Here is a 24,079-nt window from a genome sequence, read left to right on the forward strand (position 1 = left end):
AACAGCAGGTGAAATGTGTCCTGTTGAAAAAAGACAAGAACATAACATCCTGTTATATCACAAGCACAAAGGATAAGAAGAGGTGCTGAGATTGCTTGCTTCATTTAATTTATAAACACTAAAAACCAAACACTTCTAAAATCCTTTTTTTTACAGTTGTTTTGACGTGCAACTAACAAATATTTTCATTATTTATAATTCTAACCATATTTTCAATTTATCGTTTCATCATTTGGTCTAAAATATGTTTGAAAATTGGAAAAAAAAATCCATCCATCCCAGTTTCCTATAGTCCAAGATGACATCTTGTGTTATCTGACATCTGACAAACTGTCTAAAACTTTTAGATATCCACTAACAATGATATGATAACAGGAAAAAGCAGCAGTCATGGAAAAGCTGGAACCAGAGAATTTGGGCATTTCATATCAAAAATAGGACTTAATGGCTTAATGATTATCAAAATAGATAGAAATTCTGTCAATTGATTAGTTGATTAACATTTGCAGCCCTTCTGCTGTTTGATTTTATTCCTAATTATTCTCCACTGTACAATACCAACATGACACCTTCAAATTGAGACAGGTTCATTATCTAACACTGACCTACTGTAACAACTTTGTTACTCTATAATTAAACAGCCCATAATATGTCCAATCACAACAGGACTCCTACTGAGTCCTTATGAAAGACTTTTAGATTTTAGATTTACTACCCACTGTTTGTTTCATCACAAAATACAGATCAATAACAGGCAGCGCAGAAAAACGTACAACATTGTATATATATTTATGGTCTGAAGAGACTGAGGAAGCACACCAGTAGTGGATGTAGTTTTCAAAACATTTACGTATGTAAAAGTAATACCAAGGTATAAAAACAATACATTATTATATAAGCATCAGTATCAGTGTCAAAATACTTAAGTATCAACATTACTCATAGTGTATAGTGTTATATCCTACTATTATATCATTGGAGCATTATTACTGATGTATTTTGTCAGCTGTCAAAGCGGAGCTAATTTGTACTTTTTCATATTCTTTTGGTAAATGAGTCCGTAATGATGGATCATATTTTATAACATGATCATATATGTTCTGTATGTAAATCTTCATTTGGAAAGCAACTTTGTAGCTAGTAACTTTAGCTCTTAAATAAGTCAGTGAAGTGAATCTAATATTTTCTAACTTTAATGAAATAACAAACAAGCTTCAGTAAAAGTTTTATTTTTAAATGTACTATATTTACCAGATAGCTATATACCAATTATTATTATTATTATTATTATTATTATTATTATTATTATTATTATTATTATTAATAATAAAGTAGGCCTCTATGTTCAGTAATAATTTGGTGCCGTTTACTGTAGTAATAAAACCCTGACCAAGCGAGGGCTAGAGTCATCATGAACACTGCGGTAAAGCCAGCCGCCACTTAGTATCTGTTGCGTGTCTATTACTGCACAGTGAAATGTCTTGATATGTTTCATAATGATAGTCAGAGTCACTGTGAACAAGAATCCATTGAAAATATTAGCAAACCTCCTATGGAATAATTTTAATTAATTCTTGAATATCAGGAAATGATCCATTCGCCAGTATGCACTTTGATACTGGGAGAGATTTTGAATCTAATTTATTATAAAATCATACAGTAAAATGTCTTGATATCTTCCATAATGATAGTCAGAGTCACCGTGAAGAAGAATCCATTGAAAATATTATCAAACCTCCTATGGAATAATTTTAATTAATTCTTGAAAATCAGGAAATGTGCACAGGGTATAAATAAATGCTTTCCCATCCCCTTTGGCCAAGTCGGGCACCGTAAGTGCAGTAATAGACACGCAACAGATCCGAAGTGGCGGCTGGCTTGACCGCAGTATAATTAACGTTATAGGCTTTGTTGCCATGGCAATTTGTAAACTTCCAGCAACGGTCAAATTTCTGCTGCCTGCCTGCGTTGAAGCTACTGTTATCTTTCTCTCTGTCTTCTTGACTGACGTTGATCCTTTGGACAGACGCCAATGGCAGCACTTGTATACAAACCTACAGTAGGTAACGTTAGCGAGACGGGGGTAAAGTAACGTGAGCCTACATCTAGCATACGCAGCTATGATACCGCAGCTATTAGGAATATTCACCCCTGTTGTAACAGCTGTGAGACAGTAAAAAAGACGTTACCTGAAGGGTTGTAGGAGCTTTATAACACGAGTACAGGCCTCCGCCTCCTCCGGGACAGTGCTTTAATCCTCCAACAGATTATGTGGGTCAGTCTGCAGGTCAAGATGGTAACACTTGCCCATAGGCTATGAGTTCAGCTCACCTGCCAGCAGGCAACACAACCACGTGTTCACAGCTATTCAGAGGTAGACCAAGTGGTCTTCAGGCGGTTAAAAACAACATCTGAACTAAATACAGAGATAGATAACTAAAGTTCTTTGTGGAAGGCATAATAGCAGGTAAAATGTGTCCTATTGAAAAAAGACAATAACATAACATCCTGGTATATCATACGGAAGCCCTAAACCAGGGGTCTGCAACCCACGGCTCTTGGGCCTATGCGGCTCTTCCGCCCCTTTTTCAGTTGCTCCCCCCTGTAGCTTTGCCAAACAAAAATATAAACAATGTGTAAATAACGTATTTTTTTGCACAGTGGACAAGAGAAAACATTTTCAAGTTCAAGGTGATATTGAAAAAATATACCGTGAAGCTAAAATATGCGTCACATCCTTGGTCTACGGCCCAGCGCCTTTCCCTCCAGGTGGCTAATCTGGAGTTGGCGACCCGCACTGCTGGTGGATTAATCCCCTCTAAAAAATTAGCGTGGGAAATAATGTTTCTTGGACATATTCATTTAATTTCACATGATGATGGCTTACCTGTATGCTTGATATTCGGTGAGAAATTAGCGAACGACCACAATTTTAGGACAGGTAACAAAACCAGGTAACAGTAACTATATATAAAAACCTTTATAAGCTGTGACATGAAATATGTTTTGCGGGTCCAGACAAATTTTATCTGGTAGAAGAGGGGGAAAGAGTCGGTTCTGTCAGTACCCTCCTCTCTCCGTTTAGTGTGAGTTTGTCTCCCTCTGCCTGTCTTTCCCTGCATGTGCCTCCCTCTTTGTCTTGTTGTTTAGGTCCGGTAGGCGTGTCTTCCCCAAACTGCAGCCTGTAACACTTATCACCTGTGGACTACTTAAACCCTGAGTTGACAGGCATGCAGCGCTGGACCGTTGTTATCCTTCCCTTGTCAAACTATTCCCCCCCAGATTGGCATTCCTTACTCGTTTGTGGTTTTTACGCTCCCCGTCGGTAAATATATTAATCGTTGCTTGTCTTTTGTTTTTCTCTGTAGTTTCCCGTGTTCCTGTTTCTTCGTCTGTTTCCCTGATCGTCCGTCATAGCCGTGTTCCTGTTTTCCCTCGACCGTCTCGATATGTGATGGCGATCGGTATTCTCCTGCTCCTCTGACATTGATACACTGATTCCCTAGATCTCAAATTAATTAATTAAACTGAGGAAAATGTTCTTGTAATCACGAGAAAATGGAGGAAATAAAATGTATGTAATCTATGAACTTTTGGGGCTTCCGTAATATCACAAGCACAAAGGATAAGAAGAGGTGCTGAGATTGATTGCTTCATTTGATTCGTAAACACTAAAAACCAAACACTGCTAAAATCCTCTTTTTTACAGTTGTTTTGATGTGCAGCTAACCAATATTTTCATTATTTATTATTCTATACATATTTTTAATTTATCGTTTCATCATTTGGTCTAAAAAATGTTTGAAAATTGGAAAAAAAAAATCCATCCATTCCAGTTTCCTGTAGTCCAAGGTAACATCTTGTTTTATCTGACAAACTGTCTAAAACTTTAAGATATCCACTCAAAGTGATATATGTTCACAGCTATTTAGAGGTAGACCAAGTGGTCTTCAGGCGGTTAAAACCAACATTTGAAATAAATACAGAGATAGATAACTAAAGTTCTTTGTGGAAGGCATTATAGCAGATGAAATGTGTCCTAATTAAATACATGTTGGTAATTAAAGGTTGAATATGGAGAATGAGCAGAGTACCGCCATCTAGTGTCTCAAGATCATAGTCGCAACAACAGAAAATAATTCCACCACTCAGGTTGCCAGGTTGGTCAGACCCGGCCCAGTAGCCTACAGGAGACCTGAGCCTGTTTGAGCCTGTTTGAACCCATCGCCTCCGGTAAATTGCACCATAAAAACAAGTATTGCAGAGGAGTTTGACTGACAGTTATCGTTAGCCGTTACAGCTAAGTAAACATGTAAGTTATCTCACCATTTCAGTGTGCGTTTCAATGCTGTTGAACTCCTTTATCTCAGTCCATGGAGTGAATGCTTGGCCTATATTGACTCTGGTTTTTGCCCCTCTCCGGTCACTCAGCTGCTGGGACAAATAAGCAGCTGCAGGATTGGCAAACTCCATTTTACCCGGTGCCAGCCTACAGTAGCTGCTCCAAACAACAGACAACACTGGCAACCTGCAATGTCTGCCTCTATTGGCTGGTACAATGTAAACAGAATGTGACAGAAAGTCATTATCAAACCTGTTAAGATATTAATTCAGACTAAATATATATTTTTTATGGAAAAGCAATACTTTCATTCTGCACCCCTCAAAACGCCCCATGGGTGTATTATTATTTTTTTTAAATATAGCTTTTAATGAAGATTCTACAAATTCAACCTTTAATCATGACATAAGGAAATAAATGTGTAAATGTTTATTCAGTTATTCATTCATGGGTTTCTACACGTCTGCTTTTATTTATTTATATATTTATGGTATAGCCTCCATTTTTCCATTCATTTTTGTATTTATGTGTCTAGCCTGCTAATGAAGTAAGGTCCCTCTAAAACACGGGCCACCAGAGTTTGATGGATTTTTCTGGCTCTTTTGCCGATTTTCCTCTGGGGATCAATGAATGTTTATCTCATTACTTCTGCCTGGTTTGCCCAGCTGATCAATCCTGCACTGAAGTGACATTAGTACCCCACGCATCATCCAACTACATACACACACACAAATAATAATAAAGGGAGGCAGAAACAATGTTAAAAAAATACATGTATAATTAAAAGTCAATTATAGAAATGTTTAGAAAGAAAGCTTAAATAGAGCTGTTGTTTATTTCAGCAATTGTTAGTATTTTATTAAGCCAATGTCTTTAATAACTAACAATTTAGTCATTGTACATCCTCCATAAATGTTAATGTGCTTTACAGACAAAAGTGTATATGCATCATGTTTATGTTTATTTCGGGGCAATTCTAAGTGCCTTGAGAAATGAGCAAATAAATCCATTTGTATTAGTAGTTTGTCTTTTGTTATATTTAATGAAACCACGACAGAAAACAGAGTACAACAGAGTTATTTTACAGCTGAGTCAGACACCTACACCATGGCATCGGTTCAGAGGTCTGACAAAAAAACAAACACGTCAACAAAAAGCATTTAAAGACCTTTTCAATGGAATTCCATTGCTAGGCAACAGCCTTGGTCCTTGTTAACTTCCTGTCAGTTGATGTCATTCACATACACTGCAACAGGAAATAAACTATGGCACATTTATAATGTTTATGTTTACATCGTTAAAAGGTCTATAAGTTGGACAAGATCCAAGGAAAACAGGATCCACATGGTTTCATACCAGTCGATGACAGTAGAAAGTGTGTGAAGGTTCCACGTGCAGTCTGTGTTATTTAGTATGTTCCTGTGTCAGCTGTATCAGTATATGAACAAACCATTTCAACAGATGATAAATTGACACAACAGTTGAATTATATTGTTGTAATAATATAATAAAATATAATCGTATATAGCATTGCTATTAATCAATAGTAATAATTAATACCACCAACAACAACAACAACACAAATCATGATAATAATATAGCTTGTATATATTAACATCCTATAGGCCCACCCTGTTCATACCACATTGTGATTGTGTTGTGGGAAGAGTAGATTTGTAGCTAATTTATTTCAAAACAGAACAGAAAGGTAAACAACGTCTACTCTTTTTGCATCTGTGTCACTCTACCCTCCCTCTCTCTTTCACTCCATACTGTATTGCATAACGTATGTGAAGGTCAAGTCAAACTGAACTGCCTCGGCTCTCAGTTTTTGTTTACCCTCAGAGGATTCAGACAGGCAAAAGTAACCACTCCTATCACTGGCTCCAAAGTAGTTACACAATCCCTTTTTTCATGCTCAAACAGAAAAGAATCTGCCCACTATTCTGTCCTGCCTCATGTGCAAATCTAATAAACCCTTGCACACAAATCTAATAAACCGGCAACAAAAATCTAAAAAACCGCCCATGCTCTCTCAAAAGTTGACTTGCATGCTGAGTAGGCTAGCGCTCGAATTTGTTTTGTGCATGCTCAAACCTTTTGTTATCATTACACTTCCATACAGTGGTGGAAGAAGTGCTCAGAGCTTTCAGTAAAAGTAGTAATACTCTGTTACAAGTAAAAGTCCTGCATTCAAAATTAGGTAAAAGTACAAAAGAAATAGCATCATAATGTACTTAAAGTATAAAAAGTAAAAGTTGTCATTATGCAGACTGGCTCATTTCAGAGCATTGTATTTTGAGATTATAATCATATATATATTAATGTAAATACCACTTTAATGTTGCAGCTGATAACAGTGGGACTCATTTAAACCCTTTATATTCTGCTGTGTACATTCATCTATATCAATATATGTAATGTCATTCGTCGATAATACTTTGTTTTCATAATCTGAATCTGTAAAGTAACTGTAACTAAAGTTACAAAATAAATGTAGTGAAGTAAAAAGTACAATATAACACTGTAATGTAGTGGAGTAGAAGTATAAAGTAGGATAAAATGGAATAACCAGAGTAAAGTACCTCAAAACAGTATGTGAGTACAGTACTGGAGTAGATGCACTTAGTTACTTTCCATAAGAAATCAGCCTGCTCTTACAGAGTTATGTCTGTGTTATATTTTGTATATTAAATGATTGTATGTGCATTTGTGTCAGCAGCTTGTGCCGTGGCAAAGGACATTTAACATAATCTGTGTGTGGAAATGACACATAAAATGAATAATGTGCTCATGGAAATCGACTTGAGGACCGAGTAATGCTGGAACTCTTTTGCTTGTTTGTTTGTTTGGAGCAGCACCAAACATTTGTCCTCGTTGTGATTCCCTACATCACAGGGTTATGTAAAAGCGCTGGTGCACTCACGTATATCCTGCACGTGTTTACTCCGTTGCTGCTGCTGTGGTGGCGGTGGTGTGCAGTTTCATGGACCGCCAGCAGGACCACTGTATATGTGGCGGGGGTAGATCTTGGGATCAGCAGTTACTGTAGTATCCATCTGCATATCCACCGCTGACATGCCTCATGTAGAGTTCGAGGGTTCTGGTAAGTCTTCTCCTTATTGCCATTTTTGTGCATCTTTTCTGTTTTTTTACTGTGCAGACAGAACAGCGCAGTTTATTCACCTGCTGACAGTCTCAGGGCGCAGTTGGACTTGACATGTACAGTAGCCTACATTACACGGTAATATCCTGTCGCTCAGCCCTCATTATGCATGTTTATTGTTGTGTATTGTTATTGTTATTTTTTTGTTCATGTTTATATGATGAGGCTGTTGCTGTAGAGTGAACAGTGTTTGCATTCAGGACAGACTTCTTCACCACTGCCGGTGTCAGGTTTCATTTAATCAGGCTACAGGTCTTTTAAATAGGCACCAAATGAGATCTATTTGTTAGTCTACACCAGCACCGTAACACCAACACGGTGGTCGATATATTTATGTATTCAATAACATGGAAATGTATCTGTCCTGTGAGATGAGCGAGTGGCGGTCATCACAACTGTATGAGGCACACTTGAACTAGGGCTGCGTGGGTGTACAGTAGGGGCGCGGCTTTGTACAGAGGTGCTTGTTTTGTGCATTCTTGTGACTCCTAACAGCATAATACTTTACATGTAGCGTTTAATTTTCCGAAAACAATACAGACTTGCATGGACTAATATTCATTTGTTGTCATTTATTCACTCATTACAGACATGTATTCATTTCTTGCCCCTGCCCTTAAAGAGTCTGCACACACAACTGCTGCTTTCAGTAATTGTAAACACCCCGCCCTCTAAGCAGTCTCTTGTTTTTTTGTTTTTTTTATTCGCCTCCAGGTGAGCTTCATATAATGTACAAATCTCATAAGCTTGTAATAACTACAGACCTAATTTGCACATAACCAAAATCCCTTTGAAAAAGCCATTGACTTGAGACAAGGGACCGGTAGTGCAAACATGATGACCCATTTCTGGGTTTTAGGACTCATTCCTTCAGCTAATATCGTCTATTGGGTGCAGAGTTCAGTCAACGCCTTCATCCACCCACACAAAAGTATGGCCCTTATTCCTAAAAAGTCCTGTATTGAGTGTATCTATTGGACATAGCAGGTTGTTGCCCAGTAGTTTGACATCTAAAACATGGCCATCTCTCATATTTATCTGGTTTGGATAAAACCAATATGGCCATTTTTGGCCAACAACTGTGTAGTTTCACACGCTGCTGCAACAACTAGTAACGTTAAGAAAAACTACAACTCCACACAGGATCTAGCCAGACCTGCCGTGAAATGCACCCCCTGGCATTATAGGTTATATTCTGGATCAGAAGGCAGTTTAAACTATTTTAAAGAGTTTAAAAATCACAAACTTGGATAATAGCAAACACAAAACAACACCTTTTTGTATGTTCTGTGGAAATCGACTGCAGCCATAATTACTAAATAAATTAAATGCATCTTTTGAGCAAGTTGAATGTATTTGACTCAGCGTTTCCTAAATATAATCCCAGCTTTTCTTGCATTTCATAGGTTAAAAAGTGTGTGCTTTTAATTAGGTTACCTGTAAATAAAATACTCTAATAACTACTCATAAAGGTGGAAACAACAACCTTCTGATCCAGAATATCACCTATAATGCGAGGGGGGTGGATTTCAATATGGCACAACAGCTGAACACAACCGGCAACCCGAGCAGTTGGGGGGGCCGGTGTCTTGCTCAACAGCATCTCTGCAAAGCCCAGGAGATGAACTGGCACCTCTCCAGCCCACACTCCATTCATGGTCCACACAGGGACTTGAACCAGCAACCCTGCGGTTCCCAGCCCAGTCACCTATGGACTGAGCTACTACTGCTCAACTTATCATGACCAACATGGTCTGTGTACTTCCAATGCGAACTGAGTAACTGAGTAGCACGTCCAGTCTGAAATACCACTTAATGGCAAAGCACACAGCTGATGGGAATTCTCTGCTCCCTCGTCATAGCCATGCTACAATGTATGACTTCAGACAGAAGCACTTGGATACCACTATTAAGAGCAAACTTACTGCAGCCATAGCTAAATAGGTGACTATACTGCATGTAGGCATGTTAACATTGTGGAGGATGAGGTTCTTAACTCTAGCTTTAGCTCTAACTTTAGAATTTAATTATTTTGATTGCCTGTTTGCCAATGTTGAAATAAAGCAAGTCAAACCACTTTTCCTTGTTGATAAGAGCATTAAATTGAGAAAATAAAATATTGGGACAAAGAGAAATTAAGGGACATTTACAATAGATAAAAATGTGTGATTAATTGCGATTGCGAGTTAACTATGACATTGATTCTATTAAAGGTGAACATATATTTTAATCGTTTGACAGCACTAATACATATGTTTCCTACAGATGATGCCAAGCCTGTTAATGGCAAGGTCAAGGAATGCATCACCTCAGCACTGAAGGGCCTGGAGACAATTGAACCTCTGGTGCGGTCTGTAGAGGAGACCCCTGAGCCAATCTCCACTGAAGTACAAGGCAACATTCCCTCCTGGATCAATGGCAACCTCCTCCGCAACGGCCCGGGGAAGTTTGAGTTTGGAAACACACAGTGAGTCTGAAGAAACACCTTGACGCACGTGGCACAAGACAAGGAAAAATGTTTCCAAACAGATGTGATTTAACGTTTTACATCTGTATTTCATCACAGCTACAACCACTGGTTTGATGGGATGGCTATGCTGCATCAGTTCAAGATCAACAAAGGCCAGGTGACATACATGAGTCGGTTCCTGCACAGCGACGCCTACGTGAAGAACAGTGAAAAGGACCGCATCGTGATGTCAGAATTTGGTACCCTTGCCATGCCAGACCCCTGTAAAAACTTCTTTCAGCGCTTCCTGTCTCGCTTTGAGATGATGGGTGAGTAAACTGAATGAAGGGGATGTTGTGTAAGTGTAAACCTAGCCTAACCTCAGCCTATTCTCATGCTTAGGGTGTCAAATACGGCTGCTTCGTCGTGCCCCTCGCCGTTTGATACAGTCCATGGACTGTATAAAAAATTAACGTTGTCTCTAGGTCAAGGTCCATTCTCTCAACTTGATTCAGTCGTAGTCGCCTACCTGAGTCACCATCTTGACAGACTTTGACATTTCCTCTTACCAAAAAAGGGCATTGATGTGATGTTGGGAGGAGGGAGGTACATCCATCTGGCTGTGGTATACCTCTGAGATACAACCAACTGCCCCAGCCCTCCACCAACACACCACCTTCAGGGTTGTCATGGAGATATGACCTTCATCTAGTTATCAGTTACATGACAATCTGTCAAATAGTGAGTTAAACAATGGTACTTTTTATTATGGAGTATTCCATTTTGTGTTTGTGGCAACAGTCCCCCTTTAAATGTAAATAAGCCGCCATGTTAGTGATGCTGCTGACAGCCGCTGGTCTGCCGGTGGAGCTCGCCGCTAACAGTCATGCTGCGTTCCCATGAAATTGAATTCAGGAACATCCAACTTCTGAGTCAGGCTTGTAGTAAGTATAATAGGAACATGATTGTGCATGGATTTAAGAGGGTAACATATAGCGGACGCACTGGAAGTAGAGAGGTGAATGTGTGTCAAGAAAGTTTACAAAAGAGAAAAAATGGGATGAGATGCTGGAGGGCTCTGAAAGAACAGGCTTGCATGCGATTACATGTTTAATGCCAAAGAGGCACTTTAAGTAGACCATAATATGTTAAAAATACATGTTGGTTTAAGCTCCAGAAATTTTAACAAATTAATTGTAAATATATATAAGTGAAAAAAGTTTTTGCTACAGTTGTTTTAAGCCTCCATTTAAGAGAGACAAACTTATGATGGTGATGTCACTGGTGCATCGGCTGGTTTCTTAAAGCGGCAGAAGCCCTATAATGACGGTGTGGACAGCAATTTCAGAGACACAAGCAAATTGTTTATTATTTAAAAAATAGAATGTAAAATGATCAAATTGACTTGTTTTATCAAAGAACTTGTTGAGGACAATACAAACATATAAAAAGTAGTTACATTTGTGCCATTTAACCGCTTAAAACACTCATTGAAGTTTGTAGTTAGTAAGTTAGTAAGTCAGAAAGTTAGATGGTAAAAGCATGTGGGACATGCCAAAGTCATGTATTATGCAAATGTCATAAAATATGACAAAAACCTTTCAAGAGACTTATCATTGTACTGTAATGTAAGTCAATGTTTGACCATTTATATTAAAGCCTCAGAATTTCAGTATTTTGCAATTTGTCTAGTTTTTCTGATGAGGACACCCAAAGGCACTTATTTACTCATACTGACCTTGAAAATGTGTGACAAAGGAGAAAAGAAACTGCTCATGGCTATGTTGGTTTTTGTCGGCTCACCGTGCAGGAATGTTGCTTCTTTCTGTTTTGCTCTGACATAAGTGAAACCCAGTGACACCAGCCAGAAGGAAATAAGAAGGTGGAACGCTGTGTCAGTGTTTGGACAAACTCTGGGTTGCTAAATCTGCGTGAGGCCCTGGGTTGGAGTTCCTGAAGTGCTCCGTTTACAACAAGGTTACACAACAGCATACCAAAGAGGGGTCCCAAAGAGGGAATATTTCCTCAATGCTTCACATTCCCACTGGACTTTTCACTGCGACCGCAAGCAGCAAATGATTTCCTAAGATTTCTGTGAAAGTAGCAGCACTTTCATTCACTTAAAAGGCCTCAATAATCCTGTGTTTCTCTCCGTTACAGAGCCCACGGACAATGCAAGTGTGAGCTTTGTGAAATACAAGGGTGACTACTATGTCAGCACAGAAACCAATTTCATGCATAGAGTGAACCCAGAGAACTTGGAAACATTGGAAAAGGTACCATCATGACCATCACAGACTAATAGGTGTTAATAATATCAGTGCCATTAATTATATGTAATACTCAGTATATACATGTATGTCTTCGGTCTTGTAGTCCAGTTTCATCAGCCATAATCATCATCTTACCTAATCTTTTGTAGGTAGACTGGAGCAAGTTCATCGCTGTGAATGGAGCCACTGCCCACCCACACTATGATCCTGACGGTACCACTTATAATATGGGCAATTCCTATGGCAGCAAAGGTTAGTCCCACCATCCACAAGGTTTGCATAAATCGACGCCTGAATGATTGGTTATTCATCTTCCTTAATAATAAAATCTATTCCAGGAGCCCTGTACAACATCATCAGAGTACCTCCTGAGAAGACGGATGCCAAAGAAACCCTACAAGGAGCCAAAGTACTCTGCTCTATTGTGCCTGCAAACAAGTCCCATCCCTCCTACTACCACAGCTTTGGTAAGCCAGTACTCCTGGATTTATCATTCATTAGCAGTGCCTGTATCTTTCATGCCGAGGCCCTCGGCTACAAAGCCCAGTAACGCCCGTCTCCTGCTTCCAGCTATGTCTGAGAACTATGTGGTGTTCATTGAACAACCAATTAAGATGGACCTGCTGAAGATAGTGACCTGCAAGCTGAGGGGGAAGGCTTTGAGCGACGGCATCTACTGGGATCCAAAACAGGACACTGTCTTCCATCTCGTTGACAAGCGTACAGGGGAGGTGAGATGTGATTGTGGGGATTCAGAAAACTCAATGGAAATTCTGGAGGGTAAAAATAATCCTCCTGCTTTAGATCCCAGGGTTCATCTTATCGTGTTTCTGCACCGCAGGTTAGCGCTGTGAAGTACCACACCAAAGCCATCTCCACCTTCCATCAGATCAACGCCTTCGAGGAAGATGGATTCTTGATGCTCGACATGTGCTGCTCAGACGACGGCCAAGCCATCAATAACTACCTCATCCAGAACCTACGCAAGTCAGGAGACGCCTTGGATGAGGTCAGCATATAATAACATAAGTCAACACACTTTGGTGCAGCCACTAAAGAAAAAATGACACACAATACTAAACGTAAAGTGTAAGTCCGGCGAAAATCAAACCCCCGGTCTCTTTCAGCATGAATATACATCAGATAAGCCATTAAGACACATTTTTTAGGTGATCACCTATTAACAGAGAAATCCTGGACAGTCGCTAGCAGCCAGACTTGGCGAACACTGAGTAACTTTTTTTAACCACTAATATTGCTAAAAATAGCACCAAACCTCTGCAATAGCATGCAAACAGTCCCTAAACATAAAACGAAGCACCAACTTCATAGTAGTCAAACCCAGAGTTTATTAAAAAAGACGGTTTTAAAATGCTAAAAGCCTTAGCAGTGGCTAGGAGGCATTGAAAGGCAGTCCATACAAGCCGATTACTGAATGCACTGGAGTTCAGTTCAAGGAGGAGGTATTGATTTCTCTGTTCTAAGGTGATCACCCAAAAAGTGGGTGTCTCAATGGCTTATTTAATGTATATTAATGCGGTTTTGTTAATGTTTTTCCTTTAAAAAAAAGAATTGCTAGATTTAGGAAGAGAAACTTTCAATGTGAAACGTTGCCTCCTCTTTATGCATTGCTTAAGATCTGTTTATCTTTAAGTGTACTGCTTTTGTTTTTTTATGTGTTTATGTCTCTTTGCAACGAGAGACATAAACACACTGTAAGAGAGGAATCTCAAATATGCACCCATATTGCACAGTTCCTGTATGGTTTCATTCCCAGGTGTACAACACCATGTGCAGGGTATTCCCGAGGCGTTTTGTTCTACCCCTCCATGTCAGCAGTGAAACCCCAACAAACCAGAACTTGAACATGCGGCCCTCCAGTGCAGCGACGTGTGTCAAAATCAGCAAAGATAAGGTGAGTTGTTCAGAAATGTGTCACACTGAGCTGTGCAAAACAGATCACACTCCTCGCAGCGGTGAACGAAGCATTCATCTCCTTTCCTGGAGTAGAGATAGAAGACCATGTTGTACAAATACTCTATTACTATTAAGTCTTACTTAAGTTAAAAAAAACAGGAAACTTCTCAAAAAAAATGAGAATATTGAATATTTATGACATGCATTAAGGCACAGAAACTTGTTGTAGAATGGGTAAAGTACATTCTCACTGCTTAGAATTAGCCACTAAATATAACAGTAATGATGTTTCGTCATATAGAACTATAATAATAAAGTAGAAATATAAGTAATAAGAGTCTGTTGTTGGGGTCATAGAGGTCATTCCTCATCCTGCTAGTGTTAGAGCTGACTGCATCACCCTCTACAGGGCCACGTAATGCCTCTTGGTGCTGCTCCAAACCAGGCGATGATGCTGCGTGTCATGATGCTCTCTACAGTGCAGGTGTAGAAAGTCTGTAGCACCTTATAGGGCAGTCTGAAGTCCCTCAGGCGTCAGACTGCCTCAGATTCAGGTAGGGATGAGGGCTGTTTTCATCAAGGTGCTAACGTAGGATGTACTGTAGATGAATCCGTGGGACATGAATCTGTGACAGAAATACTATAACATTTCTTTTTACAATTAACACTTGAAATGATGAAGGCACTTGTACGTAAATGACAAGGTAGTAAATAATGTAAACCATACTTTGGTGTTTCCTTTTTCCCTCTGTACTGAAGGTTTCATTAAACGTATTTTCTTCTTTTAACAAAAAAACCAAAACACTGATGACGTGGAAGTTCTTAGGTAGATAATAAAAATATGTGGCACAAATCTCTCGTTGTCAGTAATCAGCATTCAATCTATTTACTAATCAAAATTTCCCTCACAAGATCCACTGAAGCTAAGGCTCAGTGATTTCATAGAAGACTAAAGTAAAAACTCTGTTGATTCTTAGTGACAAGACACTTGATCCGCTCTTTGTCAACAGGTGTTCTGCCAACACGAGGATCTCCACGGAGATGACCTGCACAAGTACGGTGGCTTCGAGTTCCCCCAGATCAACTATGGGAGATGTAACACGCGACCATACCGTTATTTCTATGGCTGTGGCTTCAGACACCTGGTGGGAGACTCTCTGCTCAAAATGGACCTGAAGGACAAGACGCTTAAGGTTTGTGTGTGTTTGTGTGTGTGTGTGTGTGTGTGTGTGGTGTGTGTGTGTGTGTGTGTGTGTGTGTGTGTGTGTGTGTCCTGGGACAATGGCTGTATTTACCACTATATAAAATCACCCACTTAATGGAAAAACCACATAATGCTTTATTGTAAGTTATCAATTTAATGCTAAAATACTGCAAGAAATACTCCCGTTGACAGTGGAAGCATTCAGCACTTATCGTTTTTGTTATATTGAAGATGTGGATATGAACAGCTGTTTGCATTGTTATTTTCAGGTGTGGTACCAGAAGGGTTTCTTCCCGTCAGAGCCGGCGTTTGTGCCGTCTCCTGATGGCGTGGAGGAGGACGATGGCGTCATCCTCTCTGTGGTTCTCACCCCCTCACAGGTAAGACTCCGTTTCTGCAGATGTACAGGAACTGTCGGGAGCCCACATGGCGAGAACTATGATGTTTTGTCAAAGGTTTAATCGTAAGTGCTGGTCATTCTCAAGTGACATCAGTGTTATAATGTGCCACTTTATACTATATATCCTTAACGTTAGAGCAACAGTTGCACAGGGTTTCGTGAGTTTCAGGCTTTTAGGTCGAACGGAGCTAGATTCATTTTCTCTTCCAGATCTGTTATTGTGGTATTGAGTACACTTACATGTACTTCATGTCTGGCTGTTAGCGACTCTGGATTTCTCTGTAAATAGGTGATCAAAGACAAAAACTGTCTCGATGGATGTATATTAATGCCGAAAAAGACCGTGGAATGCAAGAACGCCGGAATTACACTTTAACTGGACACATAATTATTCATGATGGAGATAAATATTTATGACATCTTGATAGGTTACAGTTTTAAATTCCAAACAGAAATTTTTTTTTTTCTGAAGCACAGGAGCACAATTGCAGAAAATGTATTTTCTGTCCATGCTAGTGGTGCCAGTAATATGAACTGTATGTGGTCACTTTTGTTGGTAATGTTGGATTTGTGACTATTGCGTCCACTTAACTTGAATGTGATTGTGTTTGACAACTACAGCAAAGGAGTTAGTTCGACATATTACAAACTTTGAATTGAAATTAAACTCAATTCCTATTTACATTTTAAGAGGCATGTAGAAGAGCCTTGAGAGCAGCTCGCCGTGGTGGTGGTGGTGGTGGTGCTGTTGTGGTCATGTCTGACAATGTCAGGAATCCAAGCTGTGCTACAGTGTATTATTAACCTCCTCACTTTTCTTAACGATGCTGTTTCTGTAAAGCGCTTCTAGTAGTAATTAAGTTTATATATACAGCGCCTTTCAAGAGCAGCTCACAATTAAAGACTAATAAGAAAAAAACACCTTTTTTTTAAAGGGGCATAATATGCTGTTTTAAGGTTAAAGCTGTTTACATGCTTTAATGTTCAAAACACATTATTTTTATCTTACTGTCTGTCTGAATAAACCTGTATCCACCCTCCGTCTGAAACCCTCCATTTTAGCGCCTGTCTCTTTAAGACCCTTGCCTGAAAAAGCCCAGTCTGCTCCCATGTGCACTATCACTGCAGCCGCCATTGCACTGTAGCGGCACTTAACCTAAATATAGTACAGTTGTGACATCACACAACCATATAGAAGTCATGACAGCTCATTTAAAGACAGTGTCTGATTACAGGCTGTGTGCATTTCTCTGTGGATTGGTTTTAATACTTTCACTGTATTTATATAGCACCTCACCAGCAATCATTCAATCAACTTTCTTTTTGTCAATGTATAACCTTTGATAAGATGTTTTGATCCTCTCTGTGGTCGTTTCTCTCCAGGATAAAGGAACATTCCTCCTGGTTTTGGATGCAAAGACATTTGAAGAGCTTGCAAGAGCCAACGTGCCTGTTAACATGGCTTATGGCTTCCACGGTACCTTCAGCGCCTCTGAATGAACCTGTTTCTGTTACATTCAAAGGGTTTCATGAATAATTATATATTTCAGGGAATACCAACTGCAGTGTTAATCATTACAACCACTATTTTTCCAGATGGTACTGAGCTACCGCTGCACTATATGAAGGTACAAGTGCATCTCAAAACACTTGAACGATGTGAAAAAAGTTCAATATTTTCAGTCATTTCAGAAAGCGAAAATTGTTTATATTCTAGGCTAATTACATGCAAACTAAAATGTTTTGACTATTAGGGCCTACAGCTAAAAATACATTAGAAAAAAACGTATATTAACGTGTGTGTATATATATATATATATATATATACTGTATATACATATATCTAAAGTTCAGTACACCCAATCATGGGAAAGACTGCTAACTTGACAGATACTCATGGAAGCAACAGAAGATTATTGCTGAAAGGGCTGTTCTTCTTTTGAGATGCACCTGTAGATGCAGCATTCTGTTACTTACTGAATGTTTCGGTACTTTTCTAAACTGATTTATGATTTGTAGTAACATCCAACAGCAATGGCATTAAGAGCCTCAGTCAACTCAAAGATACTCATAATATTCTATTTCTTTTATAGCAAACTGAAACTGGTACTTAGGAGTAGACTCATGAGTTATTACTGTTGGCGTCAGATCTGTGATTTTTAGGTTGCGTAATGCTCCAACCACCCAAGTGCCAAATTAATTCTGTCTTTAAACACATTCTTTTGTTACTCAATGCTTTTTTTATGTTACATGTTGGATGACTTTTATACTCGATTTTCCAATAAAATTTACCTCTGTCTGAATATTGTGGATTATCTGTGCATCCTTCACACACACACTAATCTAAAAAAAAAAACATATTCCGAATTAAGCTTGCATATAAAAACAACTGTTTCAGATATGAAGATTACATATCAGATTACTATGCAGTTGGTCTGAACTGCACCCTTGTTGGAGACACAACCAGCTATTTCATATGTAGCTTTATGATTTACACTGCATAAACAAGATAAAGAAGGAAATGGATTGTATATATTATGTTTCAGAGCTCTAGATGGCAGTTTTTATAGGTATAAATCCCATTATTTTGTTATTTCTGACACTAAAGTGTATATTGTATTTGATATTTGTAAAAGTGAAGATAATCTGTCATATAAAAAAAAATATATATATATATACATATATACAAAGCCATCAAAATCACTGCCCTTTTTGCTGCATTTGTCCCTGAATTATTTAATTTTTCTCAAACTTTGATGTTTTCTACACCGGAATAAAACAATTAAAATCTAATTTGAAACTATTTTTCAAGACAGTTTCAATATTGGGTTTTCATCAACATTGTCACAGGTGAAGCATTAGGCACAACTGAGGAATTGTTCTGTTATGATTTCCAAACATTATCCACTAGAGGTCAGCACAAGACACTTCTTCAGCTGCCATCAGTCCTACCTCAAGTCTTCACAGTCAGGAACTGAACTCAATACCTGACCAGGATTTGTTAATAATAAAAATGTCAAGGAAAGGGGAAAAAAATAACCTGCATAGATAAAAAAAAAAAAAAAAATGTTTCATGATGCTTAGTTTGGTTTTGTGTGCAATCGGCTAACAGGACGTCCTTGGGTTTGTGAGCAGCAGCTCTCCTCGGTGACTGTGTTGCACTCTATTGTACTCATGAACAGCAGCCCATTCTGCTTTCAGCTGCATGAGTGTGAATCTTAATGGATCCACTTTCATACAGCTTCATACAAAAGGGTGAGGCAGGAGCAACGTCTTTGAGGGAGGCGGGCTCAACATGGGCACACTGGCTATAAGAGGGCTCAAACCTGTGACCTTCTCACAATAGGACAGACTGTAACTGCCACTTGAAAAACGTACCGCAAACATTGGAGGAGCCGGTCACTGAACCTCAAAGGCATTACATCCAAGTCTGTGACCTTAACAACTGCATTTATTGGACACTTGAGGCAGAGTGGGGGGAAAACAGAAAAGATGCGAGAAAAAAATAATTTGTGGCATATACAAGTGAACTGGGGCAAAACGGATAAAGTAAGCAAAAAAAGTAAAAAAGAAAGTTCAAATTTGAACCAATGTGTTAAAGCAGAAAACAGCTTCCCAATTCACTTTTTAGACTGTGTGTGGCCAGAGAACAGATGTGCATTTCCATAGTGGAGTGAACAAAGGGGAAAAGAAAAAAAACTGCTCCTGACAGCTGGTTAAAGCAACAGGGACCAAACTCTTACGAGAAGTCCTCTTTATCTAACTAGGATTTTTTTCTGGCCATTCAAGTTTTAGGGGATGCTTTTGGACTACTGAACAAGTATTATTGATTGTTAACCACTACATGAAGGACTGACGAGGGTACATTATAGTTAGAACAGAGGCAAATTCTCTTCCATGAACAGTTTGTGAACTTCACTTGTTTTCTCTCTCTGAAACATTCAGAGAGATGTACGAGCACTCATCACCGGTTACTAAGTGTGCAGTATTTATGTACAGGGAAACTGCCGCATCAGGACATTGAAATACTAATGTACTTTGTACAGTATAACCAGTAGGAGGAATGTGGCATGACAAGACAAAATAGGGCCATCAAAAATAATTACAGAGATAAATCAAAGATTTGACGTGATTTTTACAATAATCCACTTCACAGCTCACTGAACAGGAATTCTTTGCAAAGAGAGGTGCTGACATATCTTCCCCATAGCAAATCTGGGAGCAAACAGATCCTTGTATTTATCAATTCAATCGATTTTGATGTCTGCTGCATGAGACAAAAACCCTGAATTGAAACTGCATCCTTTGTGTTATTGCCAAAGTCAGTTTTGTCAAAAACCAGTATAAACACGCACGGGCAGCATGCGAACAGTCTTTTTCACATTGATCTCTCAACAGTGGTATCATTTTCTTATTTAGCACAGACTGTCTGTGCTACAGGGAGCGGCTCTGTGGCAGCAGTTTTGTAACATCTATTGAAGCAGTCAGTCGTGCATCTCAGGTCAGGCATTGTGATTTTGCCATCAGGATGATAGTTTTTGATCACAATATTTATTTTTAGCTTGTTTCTCATTTATGATATGAATAGTTCTGAAAGCTGCTGCCGTTAAAATTTGAGATGTTTGATGTCAGAAACCACTGAGAACATCTGTACTGTGTGCATCATGTATTGCCGCAGTCACCAGGCCCCTTTGAAGACACCCGCTGTATTATAATAGACCTATATTAAGGTGGAGCTGAGTTACACTTTTAATATCGGTGCGCTATTTACAGTAGTCAGTGTAGGAAGGTTAACAGTTAGCTACCAGACAGATCTCAACCTTAAATATGGTAAGTTATTGAGCATATACAGTATTTTATTCACCTCAGTTTACAGCAGAGCTCTTAGTCAATGTATTTATGGTTCTTAATAGTAGAATAGATAGTAATAGTAAAAATAGTCACTACGAGCGACATCTTTCACATTATACACAGTCCTGTGATTCATTGTTTATATTTTGGCTTTAACATTTAGACTCATGGTAGTTTCCCCCTGTAGTAGGTCTTGAATGATGGCCACGCAGCATCAGTGAGCTCAGTCTTTTCTAAACACACCAAACAAACCGACAAACAAAAATATCATTAATACAATATAACCTACACTAAATTTAGGTTCACCTTACCATCTTGCGACGCCAAATCTGGGTGTAAAGTGGCGTGCCAATGGCCCCTTCCCTACCCTTCCTTGGACCAAACCCATGTTCCAAATCTGCCTTCATTTTGATATTAACTACACCTTTGAAGTTTCGTCACTGCATCATGCACAGTTATGAAGCTATCACAGTGACAAAATCTGACCGCAGACAGATGTATAAACACCTGGCAAAAATACTCAAAATCGCTCTGTGGTAGTTCCCGCTACAGTAGGTGTCTCCAGCACCACATTTTGCCATGATGACACACACACACTCACACACACACACAGAATTTACAAAAAGCAGGTCTTTACCCTCCCAATATAATTTGATGTACATCAAAAAACAGTTAATCGACCCTGCACACTCACACAGGTGTTTTCACTTATTCTGTCTGATTTGACCTCTGCTCAGGTTGATGGAAGGAGGAGCTAAACTGGTAATGACGTGAAGAAAAAAAGAGTAAGAAATAAAAGTAAAAAATATATAAAAATACAAATGCATTTGATTGACAGAGAAGAGTTGTGATAATACATACAATGCACGAAAGTTCATTCAATTCTCAGGTGAATAGAGGGACATGTCAGTGCACGCCGAGAGAGTCCTGAGGTCTAATGAGTGAAAGTGAAAACACCTGTGTAGCTGTGCGTGCGTGTGTGTGTGTGTGTGTGTGTGTGTGTGTGTGTGTGTGTGTGTGTGTGTGTGTGTGTGTGTGTGTGTGTGTGTGTGTGTGTGTGTGTGTGTGTGTGACCAATCTAATGTGCTTACAATGATCTAAATATAAAACACATTTGAATTGGAGGGGAAAGTTACCTTAATCTATAGTACGAAAGTATATTGTGCCTTATTCTGCACAAACAGCAGAGGTGGCACGTGATGTTGAAATACTATTTGATAAAGTCTCAGGAATAAAAGGAAGATTATATAATTATATTATATAAATTATATTTTAAAATAGTCCTGGCATTGGCAAGTAAGTTGATTAAAAAAGTGAATGAAGAACCCTTGTTACAAAAGAATAGTATGACATTTGTAGATTTAACATTTAGCTGTTTCCCCTGCTTCCAGTCTTTATGCTAAGCTAAGCTAATCAACGCCCGGCTCTAGCCCAGTAATTTTAAGACAGAGGTGAAACTAGTATGGACCTTCTAAGGGATAAAAAATAAAAGTCAAAATGTCAATTTTAGGAGCAGTTACCTCATGCGTCAGAGCTAAAGACTATATGAAATATGGACCTAGTCAAAGTGACATCACCTGTAGGTTTCTGAAGAGCCAAAATGAAGCTCAAGGTGGGTGTCGCCATCTTGGCAGTGCTTGATGCTGCCTAACTGACATTGGCATGGAGCATGGGTGGAGCTGAGGCGGGCTAATGAAGCCTGCAGTCTCTGTGACAGCACGCACATGTCACTCAAAGCGGCTAGCCCTTACTTATGCAGAACTTCAAACCCTAATATAATTTAAACTGGTGAGTGAGTGAAATTCACACCATGTACAGTTGCCAGGCATAGTGAAATTAGTATGGAAACCAAAACTGTTTTCTGTACCAGGCATTTGGAGCAGTTTATTGACAATGGGAAAGGACTCTACCACCTATTTTGGCAGGTTTCCTGTGCTTAAAATATCTGCATATATACAAATCTAATGTGAGTAGAAAAAAAAGGTTGTCAGTTACAGGGACACTGGGCAAAAGGTAATGAAACTGCTGTCAATCTTCTCATGTGACTGCAGGTAAGACAGCAAACAAGCTTATTTCTCAAAATGTTGGGTTTCCTTTAGAACTCCAGCTCTAGCATTAGATGTCAAAGAGAATCAGAATATTACAGCATCAAATCTGTAAAAAAGGCTTTCCGCCCTGTCAGAAAAAAAAGAAAAATGCAAGTTTTTTTTTTCCTGAAAGGTAAATCATGTATCAAACTTCCCTGACAGATTTGTTTTGAGATCCAGAGCATGTTAACAACTGTGCGGTGTGTTTGAAATGCCCTCTTTCAAGTAACATCAGACTGAGACAGAGCTAAGATTTTCACTTCTGTTTCTCTTTTGGGCGCTGCATTCTCGTGATAATCATGTACATGTGAGGAATCCTATTTCCTATTTCCACTCTTACACTATAGCCTGTTTTGAGTTAGTTCATTACTACAGTCTCTGTGTGTGTGTGTGTGTGTGTGTGTGTGTGTGTGTGTGTGTGTGTGTGTGTGTGTGTGTGTGTGTGTGTGTGTGTGTGTGTGTGTGTGTGTATATACATTTTTCAGAATCGAGAGCATCGCTTGACCTCAAAGTACTGTGTGGGATATGTCAGTGTTGCAGGTTCCCCTGGCACACATACTGTACACTTTCTCTCTCTATCTCTTACACACACACACACACACACACACACACACACACACACACACACACACACACACACACACACACACACACACACACACACACACACACACACACACACACACACACACACACACACACACACACACACACACACACACACACACACACACACACACAATCCCTACTGCAGTCTTTTCAATATACATGCAGCCTGATTCACGTTAACCCATAAAACATGTCTGACATATTAATCAGGTCTGCATGTGGGGGTAGCTCTACTATTGCGCTGTTGTTAGGGGCAGGGCTCTCATTGGACCATCTTACACATCCTAGTGGCCAATAGGGGAAGGCTGAATCTCTCCTCTCCTAGCAACAAGACTCCTTTTCTCTGAGCGGTGCAATCAGCAAACTGACACCCATAATTTTACAATATGAATAATTTCAACTTAAGAGCTTTGCTGCAGAAACAGGGCAACACAAGTCTATCCTTCCCCACATCACTAGAAGATCTCTGCCCTCTGTCCCTGGTTTCTCCCTCTCCCTCCTTCTCTCCATCTTGGCTGCAGCTCTGTCTCCGAGTGCATTCAGGCAGCTCCTGTCTAACCATCTTAAAGGAACAGCCCTGCATATTTAAGTCTTTTTTTTTCTCCGTTCAGGGGCATTGTGGGTAATAGTCTGTACTTGTTGACCTCACAGTGCTGAATGGCGGGGCCTCTCTCAGGAGGGAGAAGGAATACCTTGGCAGAGAGCTATCATTTACCCAGAGACACTACCAACCTCTCCGTTACGAGCTTCTCTTTCTGCGCAGATGTTACACTTGCAGCTC

At 39.3% G+C, this 24,079-nt stretch overlaps 1 protein-coding gene across 1 annotated transcript; it reads left to right on the forward strand.

Moving 5' to 3' along the window:
* Positions 1 to 7,329: 7,329 nt before the first annotated feature.
* On the forward strand, positions 7,330 to 18,037 carry LOC310956622 (carotenoid-cleaving dioxygenase, mitochondrial-like). Its single transcript, XM_083926923.1, has 12 exons — positions 7,330 to 7,448; positions 9,774 to 9,975; positions 10,075 to 10,286; positions 12,118 to 12,233; positions 12,380 to 12,482; positions 12,569 to 12,697; positions 12,801 to 12,961; positions 13,072 to 13,239; positions 14,008 to 14,145; positions 15,158 to 15,340; positions 15,621 to 15,731; positions 17,135 to 18,037. The coding sequence occupies exons 1-12, from the start codon at positions 7,421 to 7,423 to the stop codon at positions 17,249 to 17,251; spliced, it is 1,668 nt and encodes a 555-aa protein (XP_083783049.1). The 5' UTR covers positions 7,330 to 7,420; the 3' UTR covers positions 17,252 to 18,037.
* The last annotated feature ends 6,042 nt before the right edge of the window (positions 18,038 to 24,079 follow it).

This window comes from Echiichthys vipera (assembly GCF_963691815.1).
Source record: "Echiichthys vipera genome assembly, chromosome: 14".
Classification (NCBI taxonomy): domain Eukaryota; kingdom Metazoa; phylum Chordata; class Actinopteri; order Perciformes; family Trachinidae; genus Echiichthys; species Echiichthys vipera.

What these genes read in the sequence shown, in the direction of transcription:
- LOC310956622 (XM_083926923.1), top strand. Translation starts at nt 7,421, where the DNA reads ATGCCTCATGTAGAGTTCGAGGGTTCTG. An exon ending in TGAAGGACAAGACGCTTAAG is followed by an intron (nt 15,341 to 15,620) that starts GTTTGTGTGTGT and finishes TGTTATTTTCAG; the next exon opens with GTGTGGTACCAGAAGGGTTT. An exon ending in TGGTTCTCACCCCCTCACAG is followed by an intron (nt 15,732 to 17,134) that starts GTAAGACTCCGT and finishes GTTTCTCTCCAG; the next exon opens with GATAAAGGAACATTCCTCCT.